Raw genomic sequence first — 19,756 nt, forward strand, 5'->3', positions numbered from 1 at the left:
ACCCTCTCCGCCCAGACCGAGTCTATTTCAGAGTACGGCAGCAAGGCTCCAGGAGGTTCGCGGACCGCTCCCGGCTGGAGCTCCAGGAAAAGTAACACAGTAAAAAGGACGGGGAAGACGACAAAGGTGGCAATAATAACCACTCCCCATTCCTATCCCGGGGGCGAAACACTCACCCCCCCCTCCCCCGCCCTCCTGCCACAGACAGAAAAGCCTCGGAAGCAGCTCCCAGATTTCAGCCAGAGGGAGAAGACAAATCTCCAATTCCTGAAAAGCTCAGCCCGGTGGGGTGGGGGCGGGGGCCGAGTCTCTCTTTCATGGGGGGGGGGGGGGGGGGGGGGAATCATTGTCCCCAGTCCGCCTTCCTCTCTTTTCTCCTCCCCCGCCCCGGCTCTCGGCCCCCGTACTCACACAGGCAGAGCTCCACCACAAAGGTGTAGTAGGACCAGCAGATGACCACGGCAATGAAGAGCACCGGCACCCAGGCCGCGGTCCACTGGCAGCAGCGGAGCAGTCTCCAGGGCGTCATACTGGGCTGGCGGGACAGGCAAGCCCGGGGGCGCGTCCTGCCACGGACCTGCAGCCGGGGAAGCCTGGCAGCCTGCAGCTCCTCCGCCTCGTCCTCACCGAAGGCGAGAGCCCCTTCTCCTTCCTCTTCTTTTTCTTCCTCCTCCTCCTCTTCCTCCTGGGCTGCTGTCGTAGACGGCGTAGCCCTTCCTCGCACTGACCTCTTACCCCGCCCTCCCCCACCCCCCATTCCAGTCCCGGCCGCCGCGAGCTCCAGCTGGTCAGCGCGCAAGCTGCTGCCGGCTTGGGGGGGTGGGGCTAGGGCCGAGGCCGGGGCCCCGGCCCGGGTGGCCTCTGGTGGGAAGGGGGAGAGAGAGGAGGGGGGAGAAAGAGAAAGAGAAGGGGGGAAGGGAGGACGGGAGACGGAGAGGGGAGGGGCCCCGCGCTGAGGGTGGGGGCGGAGCCTGCGGAGGGCGGGGCCTGTGGCAGCCTAGGGGTGGTCTGGGGAGGAACGCGATGGAGGCTGGGCTATAGCCGGTTCCGAATTCTCGAGAGAACCCCTCTCCAATTCCCCAGCCCCCAGTGCCCAACTTAGTGTTGCCTTGCACATAAGCGCTAGAAGCTTTGTTGAATTTGTGTAAGCTCTCATCTTTGCGAGGGGGCGGAGGGGGGAACTCCCTCCGCAAAGAGTAACCTGTGATCTCTGAGAACATTCACTGTGTATCACAAATACCTCCTGAGGAGGGTTAATCTCACTTCACTCAACTATTTTCAAAGATCCTTCTTTCTTTGGAGATTGGAAAGACCGAAGAAAGCAGTTGTGGATTTGGGGGTGGGGTGGGTGGGGAACATTATAAGGAAAGTTTTAAAACTCTTATTAGCTTGGGTCTCCAAATTCAAATTGTAACTCGGGAGGCAAGAAGACCAGCAAATTGAAACATGACTGGAATCTTGCCGATTGGCTCAGATGGAGGGAGGACTAGAACCTCCCAAATCTGATTCTTTTAAGTATTGGAAAGCTGAAGGGTAGGCTGTGCGTGTTACCAAAACAGAAAATTCTCGGGAACACTGGGATGACATCACAATACAGTGACAGAGGTAGTTAAGGAGATATTCCAAACGGTATTTTATGTGACACGTACTTCTGTAGTGTAGTATGTAAACCATTTGTATTTAATTTAGCTTTTGCCTACTTCATCACTTCCTTCCCCCATGTCCAGTTGGTGGCTAAGTCGATTTAGCCAGATCAGTCGATCATATTTATCATGTATCTATTACTTCTCTTGATTCATATAGCCTCAACCCTAGTTTAGGACCCTATCATCTCTCTTCCCTCCTATTGCAATAGCCTCCTGGCTGGTCTCCTGACTTTTAGTGTCTCCTTTCTTTACACAGATGCCAAATTGTTATTTTGAAAATATATATGAATCTGCCTACCTCTTACACAGCTCCCCGTCATCAGTGACTATTATATGATAAAATGCAAAATCTTCAATATGCTATGTAAAGTCTTCCACAATTTAGTTCTAACCTACCATTCCAGACCTATTCCATATCATTTCCCTTCCCTTACTCTTTGTTGCAGTCAAACTGTCCTGGTAGCTCTCTTCCTCACATGTATCTAATACATATCAGGAGTACATTCTCTCTTCACTTTTGCCTCATAGAATCTCTCCTTTCCCTAAAAGCACATCTCAGGTGACAACTCCCATACCAATCTTTTCCTAATACTTTCAGTTATTAGCACTTTCTTGCTCTTAAAATTTGTTTGAATAACCTTTACATTTGCTTATATACATTTATCTTCTTCCATAGAGTATAAGCTTGACAGTTTTGTTTTTGATTTAGTATTCTCAAGACCCCGTGCAGTGCCTTGTTCACAGTAACCCTTATCTAATAAGTTTGTTGAATTGAATCTTCATGAAACAGACCTTCCCCATTTTTCTGTGATATCAGAGGGCAATTCATTCTGGCTAAGTTCTAAATACTGTGAAGAATGCTCAAGTCATGTCATATTTTAAATTGATGCCAACACATATAATGGATAAAATCCTTTTAATATGAAGTCATAGCTTTTTCCTAAGGATAGTAAAGTAGAGGGTTACTCTTTGAGACACAAGTGGGAGAGAGGCAAAGAACTGTAGAAGATGAGATATTATGCACATCTTAGGGAGATTCTGAAGATCACCTGGCGAGATAAGGTAACAGACACTGAGGGCCTCTTTGGAACCGAACTGCCAAGCATTCAGACTCTACTGCAGAGAGTACAACTGATGGGCTGGCCACATTGCTCAAATAACAAACACAGGTTTAACTAAAAGACTATTTTCCAGAGAATTCAAACAAGGCAAGTGCTCATATGTAGGTTAGAAGCAGTAGGACACTTTCAAAGTCTTTCTGAAGAACTTTAGTATCAGACAATGTACTCTATGAGCAAAGTAGAATTGCAGTAGCACAAAGGAAATATGAGATGCACAAATCTAGAGAGACCTCCATCCCAAATGTTCAAATGGACAATTTATGCCCACTCTGTTGTAGTCCCTTCCAAACTCATATTGGACTGATCAGCCGCAGTGGTACATACTATACCTTGAACCCAACATTGTGATGTCACTGGTCCTTTTCCAGTACAAAGGACAAATAGCAACAGTCCGTCTGTTAAGTCTTCCAAACCTATCTCCACCTGGCCTTGTGAAATGTTTTGAGGAGGAGATGATGACACAACTTGGCAGTTAACTCTGATTTGAGTGAGGGAGGGCTGTGCGAGGTCACCAGCCTCACTTTCTCCTCCAGAGCCATGTGGGTCCAGTGGCCAGATATTCATCAAAACTACTGGAGATGGCCCAGGATGTAATGGGAGACCCTGGCCCTTTTAGGCTTAGGTCTTTACAGGTTTTCACTTTGAGTGAGTTAACATCCCCATTCAGTGAATAGTCCACTTTAAGTAGTTACTCAAGGGATTGCCCCTTTAATTAAAAAAAAAAAAATCAAACTGGGAGGGGAAGATCCTCAGGGTTCTTGGCCAAAAAAGAAAGAGTTACTATTTGGTATTTACATTCACCCTGTGCTAGGGGGGCAGGGACCTGTTGTCCAATCTATGCTCCAGAGTGGATTGGGTTTAAGGGTTGGTCTTTGAGAAAGAAATCTAGCCACTAAACTCAAAGGAAAAGAGGCAGCTTTTGGCCATTGAAATGTACCTTCCTCTGGGCAGAGCACCCCCTGGGTAAGTGAGGGACAGGAGAGGACCATTACATCAGGGAGATGATGACATGACTTGAAGTTTTTCAGTTAAACATGTTTGGTTTTGTTTTTTGTTTTTTGTTTTCATTAAAGAAGCTATCCCTTGAGTAACTAACTTAAAGAGGCTTATTTGCTGTAAGTGAATCTCACTCAAAGTGAGAACCTGAAAAGACCTTAGCCTAAAAGGGCCAGGGTCCCCCATTGCATCCTGGGCCATCTCCAGTCTTCTTGATGAGTATCTGGTCACTGGATCCTGATGGCTCTGGAGGAGAAAGGCTGGTGACCTTGTCCAACCCCTCCCTCAATCACACTCAAAGTCAACTGTGAAATGTGACTTTCTCCATGAACCCTTCTCGAATGACCCACCCTGAACTGGTAAGATCATAGACTCAGAGTGAAAAGGACCTTCGTGGTCCATGAGCCCACCTTTTACAGATGAAAGAAACTGATGAAGAAACTCTTATGGCGCTCATGATCTTTACCATCCATAGACTCAAAGAAGTTTAGAATTGAAAGGATCTTAAAGATCAACTAATCCAACATCATTATTTTATAGAAGAGAAAACTTATGCCCAAAGAGGGAGTGACTTTCCCAATGTTATCAATGTGGTTAGTGGTAGAGCTGGATAGAGAATCTCTGATTTCTACAGAAGTTCTGTTTCTGCTACCATGCTGCCTCTATCCTGTGGAACATTTTAAGTCTTTGTATTTTCATTATTTGCATATATAAACTCTTTTGCTCAGAGGGTTGTAGTCTCCTTAAGGACAAGGGTGGTATCTTATTTCATATTTTATCTGTGTTGCTTTGCACAAATGTTTGCTCAATAAATGAACTCTCCCACTTTAAAAATTATGTTTAAAAACAGAAAATACTTGTCTTCTCTCAGTCCATTGCCATGCTGTCCTAGCCATAGTTTCTTTCCTAGGAAATCCTTCCCAACTTTTATTTTCTTGACTTTTCCTTCCTCAGGGAGAGCCAAACCTCAACAAAATAGTTACAGCATATGTAGATTCAACCCTCTTAGACTTTACTTAAATGATTCCCAGTGTCTAGAATGCTGCCCCTCTACTTAACAAATTTTAATGAAATTCTACCCATGTTTAACTACAAGGACTAATGACAATTGAGGCAAAAAAATTTGCTTTGCCCTTTGAAGTATTCTTATATTCTAGACCTTCCAATATGTTAAGACAGCTGGTGGTGCAATGAATAGAGCACCCTGGCCTGGAGTCAGGAAAACAAGAATTCAAATGCAGCCTGAGATACTTACTACCTGTAGAATGGGGATAATGATAGAACCTATTGAGATAATGTATTTTTAAAGCACTTAGCACAGTACCTGAGGCGCTATATAAAATGCCAGTTCCCTTCTCTTAAGTCCCAGCTCCCAGTCAGTAATATCTTTTCCTATTTAAACCTCACATAGCACTTGGTCTATACCTAGATTGTTCACTACAGTTTTATCACACTCATTATAATACAACTTTTTTTACATAGAATTTTATGTATAATTTTATATAATACAACTCTCATTTATACAACTCTTTAAGGTTTTCAAAGCACTTTACAAACTGTCTCATTCTATAGAATAGTTCTCTCTGGATGTATTTAACCCCATTAGACTATGAGCTTTGTGAGAGTAGGGATTATGTCATATAATTTTTTAAAATTTTCTCCCGCTACCTAGGTTAGTGTTCCACACATAGGTCTTAAAGGCCCTAAGGACAAGTAATCTCACCAGTATAAATAACCCCTCTACTAATGTGTATCATTGTCCTTCTTTAATTTAGCTAATGGTCTTCTACAGTCTCTGTGGCCAAAAAATTCATAACCCTATGATTTACTTGGTAATAATCCTCTCTCAAATTTAGGGAGGTTGGTACTTAGGTAACAGCCATATGGTTTATCTCAAGGTCTCTCTGAAGAACTTTAGTATTGATTCTGATACATGGAAGACACTGGTCTATCCTCAAAGCCTTTCCAGCATGGCAGGATTGGCCAGAGCTTGTGCTCTAGTGGCATAGAGAACCCAGGTTCACCTTGCCATGAGGAAGCATCAAGGAGGAACTAAAGTGGAGGTTCACATAATAAATGTTCTACCAAGTTACTGTTGAAGTTTCAGTCCTGCTTGTCTTGTGCTTTCTTCTTCTCTTTCTTTTTTTTTTTTCTTTTTTGGAGGGGGAAGGTAGGGTAATTGGGATTAAGTGACTTGCCCAAGGTCACATGGCTAGTGTTAAGTGTCTGAGGCTGGATTTGAACTCAGGTCCTCCTGACTCCAGGGTCAGTGCTCTGTTCACTGTGCCCCCTAGCTGCCCTTGTGCTTTCTTCTTTATATCATGTAATAATGAGTTCTTACCATACCACAGAACTGCAGAATTATGGAATTCTCCACTGGGAAGAGTCCCCAAGAGGTCATATGGTCCACACTCTATCTGAAGCATGAATCTCATCTTCAGTTACTCAGTGGAAATGGCACTTGGATACAAAGTACTTAGAGAAAAAGGGCCTAAACTGACATTTGAGCTAGCAACTTTTTACCTGTGTGACAACTCACTCAACCTCTTTGGTCTGCAGTTTCTTCACTTGTAAAACAAAGGAATCATACTAATTGACCTCTAAGGTCCCTTCCAGCTCTTTAACTTATGATACAATGATCCATGAATTCCTACAATAATCAACCAGCCTCTGCTTGAAAACCTCTAGTAATGAGGAACTTATTATCTCTCTAGGCATCTTATTCCATGTTAGATTGCTCTGCTAGGAATTTCAGCCAACCTATAACAGCTGGTATTGGTCCTGATTCTGAGAGCCAGGCAAAATAAGTCTTAATTTCTCTTCAATAAAACAAACTTTAAAATAATTTGAGACAGTTATCATCTTTCCCATGACATTTTTACTTCTATAAGAGGTTAAACATTCCCAATTCCTACAATTCATTTTCATATGGCTTGGCTTTCAAGATTTTCTTCACCTAAGTAATCCTCTTTTGTGCCTCTTCCAGACTACTAATTTTCTTTCTAAAATGTGGCATTTAGAACTTAATGCAGCATTCACATGTATTCTGATCCAAGTAGAAGAGAGCAAGAGTAGCTCCTTCCTCATTTTGGACACAATCTATCTGTTAATGCTGTCTATAATAGCATTAAGGCAGTTAGGTAGCACAGTGGATACCGTATTGGGCCTAGAGTCATGAGGACCTGAGTTCAAATCCAGCCTCAGACACTTAACACAAAAACTAGCTGTGTGACCTTGGCAAGTCACTTAACCCCAATTGCCCTCCAAAAAAGCAAAAAAAAGTGAGGATATAAAAACAAAAGGTATCAATAAAATTTAAAAAAAACCTAAAAGTGCTATGAAAAATTAACAATTTTTTCTTAAAAAAAATCAGTAGGCAATGTATATGCTCAACACCAAATAAAAATAAAACAAACCTGATAATATTCCAATAGACTGGAAATGAATGATTTTCAAATCAAGAGTTTGCATAGAATCAAACCCTAGACTTCTTTAAACATTAAAACCAATATCATATTAGAAGAAAAAATAACAAGAAGATTTGACAAGGCAATTCCAACCATCCCAATTTAAACAAACTGTTGATGGCTTAAAATGGAAAATGATTGAAAAACAAATGTTAACACAGACTGTCATCATTTCTTCAGGAACTTTAATCAATGTAAATCAGTTGCCACAATAAAAACTGATACCTTAGGCAGCAAACATTTGATTCCTTGCCAAACAGAGATTTGGCATCCAAGGGCAACAGCAATTTAGAATACAAATTTATTTGTAAACTCTTTTGGGGGAGGATGGTGGCAGATTATAAATATTATTACATCATAAAACAGTAAGAAGCAGTGGGAGAAAAATGGGAGAGAAAAAAAAAGTGTACAGAGATGACTTGACAAGAGACTCAGTTAAACCTGGTGAAAATCTACCAAAGACCTTCCTTCAGGTTGATATCCATCAACCTCCAGAGTCTTTATTTCATTTTTTACCATTTGCTTCAATAAATCTCTGGTTGTAGTAGTTAAGGAGTTATTGGCTCCTTCTTAGGGGGATCCCTAGATTTGGAATATATTTTGATGCTGGTCACGGAGGGAGGTTTTGGTGGTTGGTTGTTTTTTGTTTTTCATTTTTGTTTGTTGTTGTTCTTGGTTCTTGTTTTTTATTCCTATCTCTAGCACTTTAGTTCCTGAATTGGGGATTTATGCCAGGGCCAGGCTCTGACCCGCGCTGTACATTTTAGTGGTCAACTTAGTCTTACTCTTGCTTCCCTTGGATTCCTGTGTTGACTTCCACTCCTACTTTATAAGTCAGAATGTTGTATCATAAGGCTCTTCTTTGGCATCTAAAGACACTTTTTAGGGACCTCAAAGTACATCATACTGGTCACTAGTTTCTCTCTGCTGCCTCTTCCTGAGACTTCCAAGCTCCTCACCCTGGAGCTTTCTAACCTTTGTGGAGCTTTCTGATTTCTCTGGCCATTTTTCAGATTCACCTGCTCTTTTACTACCTTGAGAAACAGAGCATTACGGGTTACATATGTCTCATTGCTGGTCATTCTCAAAAGCTACCCTGCCGCTGATGTTGGCTTTGCTAGTGAGGGTACCCTTCCAATTGCCTGTGGGCTTCTGGCTGACTTTTTGTACAATTTGGGGGTATAAGAAATAACTTTCTATAGTTTCTTGATGCATTTCTTTTAAAAAAAATTATTTTTAACATTCTTTTCTTTTTAAATTGAGTTCCAAATTCTTTTTCTTCTGTCCCTCCCCCAACTACTTAGTTGGCAAGCAAAATCATATCAATTATACATGTAAAATCATGCAAAACATTTCCATATTAATTATATTGCAAAATAACAACTGTAGTAGCAGCAACAATAATAACAATAAAACAAAGCAAGAAAATTATACTTCAATTTGCACTCAGAGTTCATCAGTTCTTTCTCTTGAGGTGGATAGCAATTTTCATCATGAGTCCTTTGGAATTGTCTTGGATCATTGTATTGATCTCAGTAGCCAAGTCTTTCACAGTTGATCATCATTACAGCTTTGTTGTTAATGTGCACAATGATCTTCTGGTTCTTCTCTCTTCACATTGCATCAGTTTGTATAGGTCTTACCATGTTTGTTTGTTTTTCCTGAGACTACCCACCTGATCATTTCTTATAGCACAACAGTATTCCATCACAGTCATATGCCACAACTTGTTTAGCCATTCCGCAATCGATGAGCATCTCCTCAGTTTCCAATCCTTTGCCACCACAAAAAGTTCTATAAGTATTTTTGTTCATTTAGATCTTTTTCCTTTTTCTTTGAACTCTTTGGGACACAGACCTAGTAGTGGTATTACTGGGCCAAAGGGTATGTGCAATTTTATAGCCCGTTGGGCCCCATTACAAATTGTTCTTCAGAATGATTGGACCAGTTTGTTAGTGTACTTATTTTTCCCTCATCTCCTCCGGCATTTGTCATTTCTGATAGGTATGAGGTTAGTACCTCATAGTTGTTTTAATTTGCATTTCTCTAATTAATAGTGATTTAAAGCATTTTTTCATATGACCATATGTTTTGATTTCTTCTTCTGAAAACTGCCTCTTTATAGACTTTGACCATTTATCAGTTGGGGAATGGTTCTTATTTTTATTTTTTTTTTTTACTCAGTTCTGTACTCAGTAAATATTTGAGAAATGAGGCCTTTATAAGAGAAATGTGCTGTAAAAATTTTTTATATTCATTGTCTATGGTACCTTTTAGCAAAATACAGTTTCCTTGATTATTTTGTTTAGTTTTTGCTTTGTCTTAGATCATGATTACTTTTGTTGTTCTTCAGTTGTTTTCAATCATGTCTGATTCTTTGTGACCCCTCTTGGGGTTTTCTTGGCAAAGATACTGGAATTATTTGCCATTTCCTTCATCAGCTCATTTTATTTTATTTATTATTATTATTATAAAATAGCATATCATTTGCATAGCAGAACATTCAAAATATGTAATGATAAATTTTCATTTAATGAAAGTCCATATGATAAATACCACACGAGTTAAAAGTTGTTCTTTTCATTTCTTCCTTGTAATTTTTCTTTTGTTCTCTGCTGAGCACTTTTTACTTTGCTCTTTTTTCACCTTCCCCCCCCCCCTCCCCAGGCTATAATTAAGTACAAATATATTACTATAGAAATATAGATATAAACCTATATGTACACTTAAATACAAATATATAGAAACATATACTTTCCCCAACAAATTCTACTCCTAATCTTTGTTTTTATATTGTGAGGTATCTCTTGTTTCCTATCCCTCCTGACTCCTCTACTTTACTTTTACCTACTACCTTGCCCTCTATTACTTAGCCTGACCCTATCCAAGGATTCCTTCCCTATCCTTCAATTTTCATAAATCTAAACACCCTTCTTGGACTCCCCATAACCTATTCCCTCACCCTCCCCTCTAGAGATCCCTGCCTTATCTTCACATTTGCATTGATCTAAGCACCCTTTTATACCCTCCTTTAACTTATTCGCTAGTCCTCCCCTCTAGAGATCCCTCCCTTGTCCTCTCCCCCTTCCCTAGCCCCTTACTGTTTTATTTCTTCTGAATTTAGAAAACTTTTGTGCTTTTCTAGATATATATGTATTTTTCTCTCAAACCCTTTCCTGATGAAAGTAGATTACCAGAATTACCAGTCCTCCTCCCCCATCTAATTCCTATGTATTGATTCTTCCTATTGTACCTCATTTGTATAAAATAATTACTCTTTTTAGATGTTCCTAAATGGTTTTATTTTTTAAAATCATATACTCAGGTCTGCCCCAATCTTTCTTATGAACTACCCAATTACTAATGACAATCTTAGACATACATACATTTTATATGTATAAAAAGTAAATGGTCTCTCTTTATTGAATCATTTGTAATCAGCGTTTAGTATGTAACCTAATGATTCTCTTGGCAGTTGTATGTCAAATCTTCTATTAACTTCAGGGTTTTTTTTTTTGTTGTTGTCTTTTTTTAACAAAGTCTTGAAAGTCTGACAGTTGATCAAATATCTATCTTTTTTTTTTCATTCAGGATGATGCTTAACTTTGCTGCGCATGATATTTTCAGCTAGAGCCCCTTTTCTTTTGCTCTTTGATATATAGTGTTTCAAGACCTGTGGTCCTTTAATGTCTCTGCTCCTAGGTCCTGTGTGACTCTTAATTGAGGCACCATCATATTTAAATTGATTTTTTCTTTTTGCTTTTAATATTTTATTCTTGATCTGGGGGACAGCTTATTTTACAAATGAGGAAACTGAGGCAAATAGGGTTAAGTGACTTTCCCAATGTCACACAGCTAGTAAGTGTCTGAAACCAGATTTGAACTCAGGAAGATGAGTTTTCCTGACTACAGACCTGGCACTCTATCCACTGTACTACCTTTTTTACTCTTTTTTACTTAAGCTGAAACATAATATATTGTGCTCTAATCTTTTCTTTTAATTCTGTGTGTATCTTTCTGTTTTAAGTACATCTCTTATAAACAACATATTGTTAGATTATGATTGATAATCTATTTTGCTGTCTGCTTCTGTTTTATGTGTGATTTCATCTTTAATGGCAAGCAAAATAGGATTGTTTGCTGTTTTTCTGAATTGAGTTTTAGCTAATCAAGTACCTTTGAGCCTCACCTTTGATTGTGTTAGGAGTGTTTGATTGGAAATAGTATATTATTGCCCTTAATAGGCCCAAGGGAGTTTAAAGATCTTCCCTGCCCTTAGGTGGAATGTAATCACATGGGAGCCTCACAGTAGGAGGAGCTTGCAAAAAGGATGGAGCAGGAAGGAATGGAGCAGAGAAAAGCATGAGTAGAGGAGAGTGAGCAGAACTGAGAGAGAGGATGTTTGTGATGTTGGTGCTCTGTCTGTTGATTTCTCTGACAGAAGCCCTGTCTTTTGTTCTGTACTGGTTTCTCAGACAGAAAATTGAGATGATAGCTCTGGTAATGTGTTTAAATATTGTAGCCCTGTTTAGCTTTGTTTTCCTAGAAACAGAAACTTTTAAGGGCTTGGAGTGGAGCAGTCCCCATGAGCTGAGATATGGAAAAGGAGTGGAAAGCTGCCTAAGTGTGAATGCAAGCAAAAGTTAGAAGCAGTCAGCCCATGGAAGAGGAGTTGTGGGGTTTGGAAGCCAGCCTTGAGTCAAGATAAAAGAGGACTTTACTTTGAATACTCAGTATTGACTGATGAGATTTGTAACTTACTGTGACCTAGGGGTGGATGATGTTTGTACTTTCTGCCACCCTTAAGTCCAATTGGCTTAAGGATGATTGGAAGCCAGCCTGTAGTCAAGATGAAAGGGGACTTTACTTGGATACTCTGTATTGACTGAGGAGATTGTAATTTACTGTGACCTAGGGGTGGATGGTGTTTGTATTTTCTGCTACCCCTTAAAAATGACTATAAGATTTACTGAATGGTATGTTTTGTTTAAGACTATGTGGTCACCTTGTAGTAAGTTGTTATGTTATGTTGTTGTGAATATTGTTTCTTGAATGTTATGCTTTAGTTTATTGCTGAATAAATAGAGTTCATTATACTATGGGATTAGACTCTTAAAGTTATTCATACTAGCAGTCCTCAGGAGAGCTGCTGTGATTGGCTTTATATCATCCCATTCACATTCACAGTTATAATTACTATTTCCTTCTATTTTCTTCTGTTTATCCTTCTCTCTCTCTTTTTACTCTGTTCCTTCTCAAAAATTTGTTTTGGTTCTGACCACAGTCTTCCTTAATCTGCCCTTCCTTTTACCCCCTTCTCCCTTGTCTCTTATCTCCTTCCCCTCCTATTTCCTTATTGGGTAAGTTACATTTCTATACACAGCTGGGTGTGTACATATATTCTTCCCTCTTTTAACTAATTTTTGTGAAAGTGAGGTTCTTTGCGGCCCCCCCCATTTCCTCCTCTATTATAAAAGCTCTTATTTGCCTACCTCTTTTGTGTGAGGAAAATTTCCCAATTCTATCTCTTCCTTTCCCCTTTTCCATCCTCTTCATCCCTCTTTCTCACCCCTTCTTCCTTCTTTGAACCAATTTTGATGAGAGTGAGGTTCAAGCATTTTCAGCCACCCCTCCCCATTTCCCCCTCTACTATAAAAACTCTTCTGTTCTTGCCTGCCTCTTTTATGTGAGAAAAATTTCTCCATTCTATCTTTCCCATTCCCCTTCTCCAAGTGTATGCCTCTTTTTCACCTCTTCCAGTTTAAGAGCCCCTTATCTTGAGCTAGAAGGTAGCCCAGAGGTCATCTAGTTCAACCTCATTTGGATTTAATGAAACTGAGGCCTAAGTGACTTGTTCCAAGTCACACAAGTAGTAAGTAACAGATTTAAAATTTAAACTCAAACTTGTGACTCCAATTTTAATACTCTTTTCCATTGTACACTGCAGATCCTAATATCCCATTATACTCTTAACCACAATTGCGCAGCCAGCTCCCAAATGACAAGCATCCAATTTGTTTCCAGTTTTTTCTGTGAATATTTTGGTATGCATTCCAGAGAGTACAGTGGAAGGGATGGGCAGATCTGGGACTTCAACAAGGAAGGGAGGTGGAAAGGGTGGTATGGGAGAGGGAGATGAGAAAACAAATGACCTATTCAAAGCACACAAGTATTAAGAACTTTGACTTCAAATAGAGGTCTCTATTATACCACATTGCCACCTCCAGCTTGTGTACCAAGTCCTAAAACAGAAGTTTTAACCTTTTTTTTTTTTTAATATTCTGGACCTCTTTGGCAGTCTGTGGAAGCCTATGAACACCTCCCAGAAGGATGTTTTTAAATGTATAAAATAAAATACAAAAGAGCATACACACATATATATACATATAAATAAATATGTGTATGTATGTATGTATAGTGTATATGGATGTATGTGTGTGTGTGTGTGTATGTGTGTGTGCGCTGTGTAGCCAGAGCAGGCTACATCTTTAAAAGTACCAGAGTGGCACAGTGTTGCTCTCTTTCCAACATTATACAAAAGGTGATGGTCCTCTTCACCCACCATGGGATCCATGAACTACACTAGTTGGGCAATGTATTTCCTATCCATACCCTTTGGGTTTGAGAATGGATTTGGGATTTTTGTCTGTTTTGTTTGTCTTTTTCAGTTATAGATACAGTCAGTGAATTCCTCAAACCTAGGAGCTTAGTGTGGCAATTCTGGAGACTGGATTCCTGGGTAGATGTTACTGTCAGTCCAGTGAGGACTGGAAATAGGCCCTGAGAAGCCAGGATACCAGGATTCAAGCCTAAGGAGTTTTGGACTTGTAATTTGATGGGACCATGATATATTGGAACTGTATTAAATTGTAAACCTAGTCTCTCTTCCTTCCACAGAGAATGAGATGGTATAAAGGGAAGATTATGCCCCCCAGGTGTTGGGAGAATGCATTTTTCTTTTCCTTATACCTTTGAAGGAAATATTCCTTTGTAAAAGTTAATCTGTTAAGTGGTTGAATGGAACTGGAGTCTAAGGGACCCATAAAATTAGGAAGCATCATCTGTGGGGGCTCAAGTCAATGGTAGGGAGGTTAGACACCCAAAGGTCCCTTCAAGGGTATAAGAGAGACCCAGGGGAGGGGTGAAATGTAATATACCTGGCCTTTGGGCAGCAGTAACCAAGGTAGTCACTATTACCTGTATAATCCTTGTTCCTCACTATTAGAGAGAAGCACATTGAAAATTACTGCTATTGATTATGTTCTGGAATGGCATCTGAAACTGCTAGCTGTGTGTGTCTATTTATTTCTCACCAGGCTGTACTACCCTGGGTTTTCTCTGACTGACTTCTCAACCATGCCACCCTCAAGGTACTATGCCCAGCCACCAACGCTTCCTGCTTCCCATTTCAGCTTCTTTTTGTGTGTTATCTTCTCCCATTAGATGCTAAGCTCCTTGGGCACAAAGACTGACTTTTTCTTTTTATCCAGCACAGTTTTGTCGGGCACATAATAAGTGCTTAATAAATGTTTATTGTTTTAATAAATGATTGTTGGTTAATGAATGATTGTACAACCTAAGAAAAGGATGAAACCCATGTGATCCTCTGTGCTTTTTTCCATGCTAAGAAAATGTTGAACCTAACCCAAAATGCAGGATACCCTTACTGTGTGAAACCTGCTTTTCTAAGGAATAGAACTAAGTGCTAAAGCTTTTCTGTACAGTTGGACTTTTTCACTGAGGAATGATTCTAACTTTTCTGCCTACTAATTTCCAGTGCTCTGTTTGATTCTCCCTTATGTCTACTTTCCTGTTGGATTTAGAGAAAAGCTTTTAACTTTGGTGGTTTAACTTACTTTGCCAAAGAATATAGTATTTTATTTTGAAAACAGATAAGGAAATTCTGAAACTTAGAGTGTTGTGTGAACCTACAGTAAAAGCTTGGAAAATACTTGGTAAGCTATACAGAGTATGCCCAGGTAGTCTTAGGCTGCTTCTAGTTGATCATGTGGGAGCTTTGGGGCTGCTTTCAGCCATGTGATGACCCAATGCAAAAGGACATCGTGTTTTAGTATGTGATAGATCTTGAATGGACCCTTGATCAGTGAATGTTTCCTGGCAGGCATCTGATAGTGCAGTAGATAGAGTGCTAAGCCAGAAATCAGTAAGACCTGAGTTTAAATATGGATATATATTTACTAGCTGTGTGACCTTGGGCAAGTCACTTAACTCCAGTTGCCTTGCCTTTCCCTCTCCAAAAAATGAAAAGCCCTTACCATAGTGGCTGGCATATAGTAGACCCTATATAAATGCTTGTTCCTTCCCTCTTCCTGCTGGGTCTAACTGGTGCTCTCTTAGCAGTAGCTTTTGGAAGTGGCACAATGTTATCTTGGTGAGGTGTAGGGAAGGGTAGTCTCTCTCTATTCTCATATTATGGTGACCCCATTGCCTTTCCTTATGTCAAGTATGAACTCATCTGGCAGGGCTCAGAAGATTAGCAAAGATGTCAGAATAGGAGGAAACACTACAGCCTAGCTTCCTCTACAACTACTCCCACAAAGATCTAAGATCAGATCCATCAGTCTTCAGGAAACCTGAGGAAACACTAGAGTGGTTAATTTTTCCACTCCAAGACCACAAGTTCAGCCCCCAAGTAAATTACCAGGGCAGTAACTATGGAACAAGGGTGGGCCAGTAATGCACTCACAATCAGAGCAGGATCTTGGGCTCAGTCCTCAGGCTCAGACTAAGGCTAGTCCAAATCACTGTCCCTCCCAACCCTAATAGACTCAGACTAAGGATAGACTAGCAGCTTGGTCTTGATTTGTTAGTGAGCCAGTGATTATGAGAATGAGAAACCTAATCCTCCTAATTAGAGGCCAGGCTTCCTCAGAACTGTACCCTGTCCTAAAACTTCAATAGTTGGGTCCAGGACAGGGAGTTGTTTAGGATTCCAGTCTCCATGGGTCCAGCTGAATGATCTTTCTATGTGCTCTATAACCCTGTTACATATTGAATGAATGAATTCAACTACTTAAAAATATTTAGGAGAGGGAACATAAAAACTTTACCAAATAGATATAACACATAAAAGTATAGTTCATTTTCCTATTTGAACTGAATTATTACTAGTCAAGAAAGGAAAAGGCACAGGGAAGAGAGAAGAAGACAAGATTAAGAGAGACAATAAAAAAACAAGGGGGAGATATTCAGATTCTCAAGGGATACAGAGGAAAAGAAAATTTCAAGGCAAAGAAGAAAGGGATAGGAGTGGGAAATGGAAAGTGAAAGAGACAGTATAAAGTAGGAGAGACTTATATCAACCTCATCCCTGAGCCCCACCCACTCCATTTCACCCTCATCCAATACACTATCCTACTGACTTGATTCCTCTCTACTCCTACCACAGAACTTGCCAAAATTGACTTCCTAAACACATCAGTGTCTTCATGTCCCAAAGGTCTATTCCCCAACTCATTTGAAGCAACTCTGATTTCTCCTTTTCTTTTTTCATGTAACTAGTATAGTGTATTTTACCTAGTGGGTACTTAGTATATTCAACAAGCTACTGAGTATAAGCTCACTATAGTAAATCCTGAGCATACAAAGACAAAATTAACATAGTATCTGTCCTTAAGAACTCATATTTTTTTTTTAAGCAATTGGGGTTAAGTAACTTGCTCAAGGTTATACAGCCAGTTATTTCTGGGTGTGGTGCTAAGTATCTGAGCCCAGATTCGATCCCAGGTTATCCCGACTCTGGGGCTGGTGCTTTTTACTCACTGTGCTACCTGGCTGCCCCAAGAACTCATATTTTTAACATCACTTCTTGGCACATTTCCTTATCTTGCACTTACAGGTCCTCAAAGGACAACTGATTGCTACTCAGCATTTTAGAGGAGCTGCATGCCTAGCCTTGTAATTCCCGAGGCTATGTTGGCATGTTCTCCATCAATAATCATCCAGTTGCCTCAATTAGTTCAGAGTAAGGTATTTACAGCAATGGTGTGGCAGAAACATTTAGTACAAAATATTCCTTCCCCACCCTCCAAACTGGATGCAATCTTCCATAAATATGCACAGTATTCACAGGGAGGGTGGGCTTAAATTTGTAGTACAATAATTGTGAGGCACCTGTGTAGAGAACATGTATGACAAAGGGCTACCTCCCAACTTCTGACCCAGGAAGTCACTTTTCTCCCTTTTTGGGGTCCTCATAAAGTTCTTCTTATGTGTGGTTCTTTATTTGGTGGGCCACTCATTCAGCCTCTCAAGATTTGTATCTTTTTCTGTTTTGCTTTTTGGAGGGCATTTGAGGTTAAGGGACTTGCCCAAGGTCACATGGCTAGTTTTTGTGTTAAGTGTCTGAGGCCGGATCTGAACACGGGTCCTCCTGACTCCAGGGCCGGTGCTCTATTCACTGTGCCACCTAGCTGCCCCAATTTGTACCTTTCTTGAATCAATGGCCCACACTTCTCTCTGCCTTGAGTTGTCACACTCCCTAAATCTGCTACAATCCTTGGTTGTGTCTTTCTTTTAATTCCTTTCTTTTAAATTAATAAGCATTTATATTCTCTCTCTTCCCCCTCCCTGTCTTCACTGTTAGGAGGAAAAAGAGAAAAACAAATAAAATCCTTGTAACAAATATGCCTAGTCAAGCAAAACAAATTCCTATGTTGGCCATGTTCAAAAAGTGTGTCCCATTTTACATTTCATATCCATTACCTCTTTGTCAGGAGGTTGATAACATTCTTTGTCATTGGTATTCTGCAATCATTGGGTTGATAAGAGATCTTGAATCTTTCATATGTGTTCCTTTTGACAATGTTATATAAATTGCTATTCTGGTTCTGCTTATTTCACTTTTCATCAGTTCATACAAGTCTTCCAAGTTTCTGTGAAACTATCTTTTTCTTTTCTCCTTTCCCTTTCCCTCCTCTTCCTTCCCCTCCCCTTCTCTCCTTTCCCTCTCCCTTCCCCTTAATCTCCTCTCCTCTCTTTCCCTTCCCTTCCTTTCTCTTCCTCTCCTTTCCTTTCCTTTTTCTCTTCTCCCCTCCTCTGTGTTCCTTCCTACCCTTTCCTTTTCTTATGCCACAATAGTATTTCATTATATTTCTACACTATAATTTAGTTGGCTATTCCCCAATTGAGAGGCATCCCCTTAAATTCCAGTTCTTTGCTACCACAAAAAGTTGATATAAATATTTTTGTGCATATGGATCCATTTTTTCTTTCTTTAACCTCTTTGAGGTATAAGTCTAGTACTGGTATTGCTGGGACAAAGGGTATGCACAGTTTAGTAAATTTAGGGGTTTAGTTCCAAATTGCTTTCTAGAATTGTTGGACCAATTTACTGCTCCCTCAACAGCATATCAGTGTGCCTATTTTCCAACATTTATAATTTTTCTTTTTTGACAACTTTACCCATTTGCTTATTTGAAGTGGAACTTTAGAGTTGCTTTAATTTGTACTTTTCTAGTTGTCAGTGATTTGGAGCAGTCAGTCATTTTGTTGTTGATGGCTTAGATTTCTTCCCTTGAACACTGTCTCTTCATTGCCTTTTATCATTTAGGGAATAGTTCTTATTCTTATATGTTTGAATCAGTTCCTAATGATGGAATCCCAATAAAGCTGCCCCCAGGCCCAATATTCTAACTTCATTATAGGCCTGACCCTACTGAACAGCAGGCCCACTGCACCTTCCTAGTGTTGCACACCGCTCCATTCCCCCTCTCCCTCCCCATGTCATAACTTCTTTGTATATGCCTCACTGCTCACTGGAACAACAGGTGTGTCCCTGAACTCTTAGTTCCCACAGAAACAGCAGGTGTGTCCATGTGATGGGAACCTTGCTACTGCTTCTCCCTGGTCACTGCCCCCCAGACCCATTCCCACAGAAACAGGTGTATTCTTGAATTCAATCACAATCAAATCATCCATCTAGGCTAATATAGGACCACAATACCTAACTATCTGTCTTAACCAGACAGGACCACAATAGCTAGCCAGTTGGAGGGCAGAATGACCAGAATGTTTAACCAACTAATCGTAGATGATTACCTAATCATTACCTAATCCCTTAACAAAATTCCTCCTGCCTTTTTAATATTAATGATATTTCTCTATTCTATGTAAATTTCTGTTATGTAATTGCATCTTTATCCTATAAAAATCCATCTTGCTTTCACTAAAGTTACTGGTTCCTCTTAGAACTTAGGCCGCTTTATGAGAGGCATCAATCTCAATAAATGCCTATACTTGGACTAGAGGTGGTCTGACTCTGAATTCTTTGAGACAGTTCTACCACAACACATCATAAAACCACAACAGTTTTGGGGTGGGCAGAGACCCTACCTTAGGAGTTTTTGGCGTCCCTGGGTTTAAACTGTCAACACTTACATATGCTGGAAATGAGATCTTCATCTGATAAACTTGCTGTAAATTTTTCTCCCTAGTTTAACTTTCTCTTCTAATCTTAGTTGTATTGGTTTTGTTTGTGAAAAAAGTTCCTTTTAATCTTCTGTGA

The 19,756-nt window shown here is 40.1% G+C and overlaps 1 protein-coding gene across 1 annotated transcript in view; it reads right to left on the reverse strand.

Annotated features, from left to right (window-relative positions):
- Window positions 1–819, reverse strand: part of ZDHHC20 (zinc finger DHHC-type palmitoyltransferase 20) — a 116,146-nt gene extending 115,327 nt beyond the window's left edge. Inside the window, exon 1 of the mRNA XM_069080447.1 lies at window positions 412–819. Within this exon, the coding sequence (XP_068936548.1) occupies window positions 412–757 (346 nt within the window). The 5' untranslated portion in view covers window positions 758–819. The remainder of the gene's footprint in view (window positions 1–411) is intronic.
- Window positions 820–19,756: the final 18,937 nt, after the last annotated feature.

The sequence above is a fragment of the Petaurus breviceps genome, unplaced genomic scaffold (assembly GCF_028583685.1).
Source record: "Petaurus breviceps papuanus isolate PSGF00001 unplaced genomic scaffold, PetGlider_PUasm1.0 91133, whole genome shotgun sequence".
Taxonomy (NCBI): domain Eukaryota; kingdom Metazoa; phylum Chordata; class Mammalia; order Diprotodontia; family Petauridae; genus Petaurus; species Petaurus breviceps.